Below are 5,265 nucleotides of genomic sequence, written 5' to 3' on the forward strand. Positions count from 1 at the left end.
GTTTTAACCCTTCCTGGTTTAGGTAACAGCACCATATTGGTTTCATAGAAAGAGTTAGGCAGAGTTCCATCTTTCCCTATTTTTCCAAAGAGTTTATATAGAATTGGAACCTATTGTTCCTTAAGTGTTTGGTAGAATTCACTTGTGAATCCATCAGGCCCTGGAGATATTTTTTAGGGAGTTCAATGATGGCTTGTTGAATTTCTTTTTCTGAGATTGGGTTGTTTAGGTATTTAATCTCATCTTCATTTAACCTGGGCAACTTGTATTTTTGTAAATATTCATCCATTTCACTTTAGATTATCAAATTTATTGGCATAGAGTTGGGCAAAATAATTTTGAATTATTACTTTAATTTCCTCCTCATTGGTGGTGAGTTCACCTTTTTCATTTATGATACTAGCAATTTGGTTTTCTTCTTTCTTTTTTTTGATCAAATTGACCACAGGTTTATCAATTTTATTGGTATTTTCATAATACCAACTTTTGGTTTTATTTATTAATTCAATAGGTTATTTTTGCTTTCGATTTCATTAATTTCTCCTTTAATTTTTAGAATTTCTAATTTGGTATTTCATTAGGGATTTTTGATTTGTTTTTTCTCTAATTTTTTTGGTTGCATGTTTAGTTCATTGATTTCCTCTTTCTCCAATTTATTCATGTAAGCATTTAGAGCTATCATATATACCCTGAGAGTCACTTTGAATGAATCCCATAGATTTTGGTATGTTGTTTCATTATTATCATTATCTAGGATAAAATTGTTAATTCTTTGTATAAATTGTTTTTTGGTTCACTTATTTTTTAAAATGAGGTTATTCAATTTCCAATTTGTTCTGGGTCTATATATCCTTGGCCCAGTATTGCATATGACTTTTATTGCATTGTGATCTGAGAAAGATATATTCACTATTTCTGCCTTTCTGCAGTTCATCATTAGTTTTTTATGTCCTAGTACATGGTCAGTTTTTGTATAAGTTCCATGTACTGCAGAGAAAAAGGTATATTCCTTTCTATCCCGATTCAGTTGCCTTCATAAGTCTACCATATCTAATTTTTCTAACAATCTATTTACCTCCTTTAATTCTTTCTTGTTTATTTTATGATTCAATTTATCTAGATCTGAGAGTAGAAGGTTGAGGTCCCCCACTAGTAGAGTTTTGCACTCTATGTCTTCCTGTAGTTCTTTCAGCTTCTCCTCTAAGAATTTGCATGCTATGCCCCTGGGTGCATACATATTCAGTATTGAAATGACTTTATTTTCTATGTTACCTTTTAGGGGGATAAAATTTCCTTCCTTATCTCTTTTAATACTATCTATTTTTCCGGCTTCTTTGTCTGAGATAAGGATTGCTACCCCTGCTTTTTCCTTCAGCTGAAGCAAAATATATTTTGCTACAATCTTTTACCTTTACTCTATATGTATTTCTTTGCTTCAAATGAGTTTCTTGTAAGCAGCATATTGTAGGATTCTGGCTTTTAATCTACTCTGCTATTTGCTTACTTTTTAAGGGAGAGTTCATCCCACTCACATTCAAGGTTATGATTACTAATTCTTTATTGCCTTCCATGCTATCTTTCCTCTGTTTGTATTTCCCCCTTCCCCCCTTATCCATATTCCCCAGTATTTTGTTTCTGAATACCAACCCCTTCAGTGTGTTTGCCCTACTATATCACCCCTCCCCTTTCTTTCCCCTTTCCCTTTTCCCTTCCCTTCCTCTTGTTATTTCCCCCTTTCCCCCCTTCTCCCCTTCCCTTTCTCCATCCTCCCCTCCCCTTTTCCCCTTTTAATACTTGAAAGGTTGGATATTTATAAATTAACTGAGTATGTGTAGGTTGACTTTAAGCCAAGTCTGATGAGAAGGAGATGCAGGTGTTTCTCATCTGCTCCCTTCTTCCCCTATATTCCCATAGGTTTTTTTGTACCTCTTAGTGTAATGAGATTTACCCCATTCAATCCCTTCTCTCCTCCTGTCACTTTCCTGTCCCCCTTTTTAAGGAGGTAATGTTTTTTAGACTCAAGCCCCTGCCATCCAGCCCCACTGCTGATCCAGCAAGTCTAGCTCTCAGGCTCTCAGACTCCTGGTTCCAATTCAGCTACTAATCTAACTGATTGGCTGCTGATCCTCCCTCTGAGCCCAGACTCACCTGCCCGAATTCAGCCAAAGTTGCTGCCGTAGACAAATCCTGTGGTAGATTTTCCTCTCCTGGCTTTTCTTTCTGGGTTTTGTGGGTCAGTTTTCTTTTAAGAGGTTTGTTTCATGTGATAGATGGGGAAGGGTTCAGGAGACTTTTGAACTGTGCCTGTCTTCTTTTTACCATCTTGGCCGGAAGTCTGGACGTTAATACATTGTTGATGGAGTTGCTCCCTTATTCAGTCATTCTTTTTTATTTCTTGAAATCAAATATTTACTATTTTTATTAGAATGTAGCAACACTTTCTTTTTTTTTTCTCTTCCGCAGTGTCCCTGAGGTCAAAATGAAGTTCAATCCTTTTGTGACCTCTGACCGAAGCAAGAACCGCAAGAGGCATTTCAATGCCCCTTCCCACATTTGGAGGAAAATTATGTCTTCTCCTCTTTCTAAGGAGCTGAGACAGAAGTACAACGTCCACTCCATGCCCATTTGGAAAGATGATGAAGTCCAGGTTATTCGAGGACACTACAAAGGACAGCAAATTGACAAGGTAGTCCAAGTTTACAGAAAGAAATATATAATCTACACTGAGCGTGTACAGCATGAGAAGGCTAATGGAACAACTGTCCATGTGGGCATTTATCCCAGCAAGGTGGTTATCACAAGGCTAAAACTGGACAAAGATCGCAAAAAGATCCTTGAACGAAAAGCCAAATCCCGCCAAGCAGGAAAAGAAAAGGGCAAATATAAGGAAGAAACTATCGAGAAAATGCAAGAATAAAAATTAATATGGCTGAAATTAAATTGCTATAATTAACAAAAAAAATATAGCAACATTTTTCAAATGGATAACAACTGGATGCCCAGATATAAGAACTCAGAAAACAGTCTTCTACTACTAAGTATTCTTCCACCACAGCTGTACAATATGACTGTATCAGACAGATGCAATAAGTCAACAAGATTACTGAGTATTCACCACATCATTAATCTTGAGAGTGCTTCTGACCATTTCAGTAGCTAGGGCCAGAGCACTGACTGATACCCACAAAGGTTGAACTACTAGATCCTTTAAAATGTTGGAAATTCCCCTTTTTTTGACATTTATCCTTGCAGTGGTCTCCCTTTGAGCATGACGATTTCTTAATTCTGTTGCAGTAGAAATGGGATTAAGGCCTCCATTTTCAGCCAGAGTAGATAGAATAACTTCCATAGCATGTACAAAAACACAGTATGACTTCTTCTGACTCAAAGTGTGTGAATATTCAGTTAAAAGCAGGGCCAGCTCTATCTCTGGCACACCACCTCCTTCAATCAGTGTTCTCTTTTTAACTAAACAGCGAATAATACATAAAGCATCATGAATTGAACATTCAGCTTCTTCAGTCACCAATTTGTTAGATCCATGAACAACAATAGTAAGTGTCTTTCCAGGGCTTGCATAACCTGTGATTTTGAGCAGTTTGCCAGAATTTTAAACTGACCTCCTCAGCTAACTCAGCAGAGTCAAACATTTCAGGAGAGAACTGGCCAACAAAGGCAACTGGTTTGGTTCCAATTCAATGTCTTCTCTTTTGACACCCCCCCCACTTTTTTTTTTTTGGTTTTTGCAAGGCAATGGGGTTAAGTGACTTGCCCAAGTGACTTTCTACATAATTATTAAGTGTCTAAAGCCTCCCTCATTTGAACTCAGGTCCTCCTGACTCCAGGCCTGGTGCTCTATCTACTGCACCACCTAGCTACCCTGTCTTTCAATATCCTTAAGTACTATAATCATCATTTTGTTTAGGAAATGTAATGCAGGATCACTAAGAGCATCCCTCAGAATAGATTTCTGTATTAGTATTATATTACAACCAGATTTCTTAATTCGTTTTACTAAATTGAGAATATAAGCTCTCTTTTTTTCACAATACTTTGCCCATCTGATTGTAGTCAGAATCTACAATCTGATTATTCATGTTTGTTTTTAGGAGCAGATAAACAAAACTGAATAATACCAATCATAATTTTCTCAACTATATTTATGCCAATATTTGCCTCCTTCTGTGTCAGAAACAATCCTTCCATCAGTTCACTCATCAATTGTCCCTTCAAGGTTCTTAGCTATTTTAATGTCTGGAAGATTTTGCTAGTCACTGTTGGTGGATCAGTCACTTTCATGACAAAAACTTCACTCATTGGAGAAAGAAGGCTTGAGTACTGAGATACAACCTTTAAGTTTAATGAAGTGGTCTCAATATTTAGTAATCTTTCTCTGTAACTCAGTTCCACTTGCTGTGCCATTTTTGTTGAATCTTCAACACTTCTATCCAAAGCTTTTCAGAATGAACCCTAAATGACGGTTGGGGGAATCCCCTTTGGAAGAAGTTTGGTACAGGAAGCCAAAAGAGATCCAGCAATAATAACAAAAGATGTGGGCTTTAACATCTTGAGCTTTAAAGAGTTCTACCAACATCCTGGCTTTTCAATGCTTCAAAATTGTAGCACCATCATTGGTAATGGTCACATCACCTTTTCCAGATTAAATCATTTTGTCCATTCCTTTCATTCCAAGGCTAGTTCTGATAGCATCTGTAACTGCTTTGATTACAGAGATGTTGATGAAATGGATCTGGGCTGATTTGTCCCAATGCTGGTAAGTGACCCACCCCCATTGCCTGGACCTTTAGCAGACCCATTGTTCCTGGGACCCGACCCATATTCTCTGGCATGATTAATGAGACTTAGTGTGTCTCTGTGATGACTTAAAAGTCCTGGATGGATGCGGATTGTGTTTGACCCACGGACTAATTGTCTGCGACAAAGCTTCTAGAAAGAGTCCTGATTCATTCATTCTTGAAAACAGTTTGAAACTATGTCTAAAGGGCAATACAATTTGGCATAGCCTTTGATTCAGCAATATCATTTCTAGGTCTATATCCTAAAGAGGTCATAAAAAAACTGGGGAAAGTCACATATGTTAAAAGATATTTATAGTAGCTCTTTTGTAGTGGCAAAAAAAATTGGAAACTGAAGCCATGCCCATCAATTAGGAAACTGCTAAACAAGTAATGCTATATGAATATTATGAAGAACTATTGTTCTGTACAATTCCTGAGTGACTGGACTTTAAAGAAAAATGGAAAG

At 37.1% G+C, this 5,265-nt stretch overlaps 1 protein-coding gene and 1 pseudogene across 1 annotated transcript; one reads left to right on the forward strand and one right to left on the reverse strand.

Moving 5' to 3' along the window:
• Positions 1-2,454: 2,454 nt before the first annotated feature.
• On the forward strand, positions 2,455-2,917 carry LOC141499131 (large ribosomal subunit protein uL24-like). The gene has a single exon (XM_074202026.1). The coding sequence runs from the start codon at positions 2,480-2,482 to the stop codon at positions 2,915-2,917; it is 438 nt and encodes a 145-aa protein (XP_074058127.1). The 5' UTR covers positions 2,455-2,479.
• A 183-nt stretch (positions 2,918-3,100) lies between these two features.
• LOC141502238 (T-complex protein 1 subunit delta-like) lies at positions 3,101-4,850 on the reverse strand (annotated as a pseudogene).
• Positions 4,851-5,265: the final 415 nt, after the last annotated feature.

Source organism: Macrotis lagotis, chromosome X (assembly GCF_037893015.1).
Source record: "Macrotis lagotis isolate mMagLag1 chromosome X, bilby.v1.9.chrom.fasta, whole genome shotgun sequence".
NCBI lineage: Eukaryota > Metazoa > Chordata > Mammalia > Peramelemorphia > Peramelidae > Macrotis > Macrotis lagotis.

Coding starts and splice junctions, on each gene's coding strand:
- LOC141499131 (XM_074202026.1), top strand. CDS start 2,480: ATGAAGTTCAATCCTTTTGTGACCTCTGACCGAAGCAAGAACCGCAAG.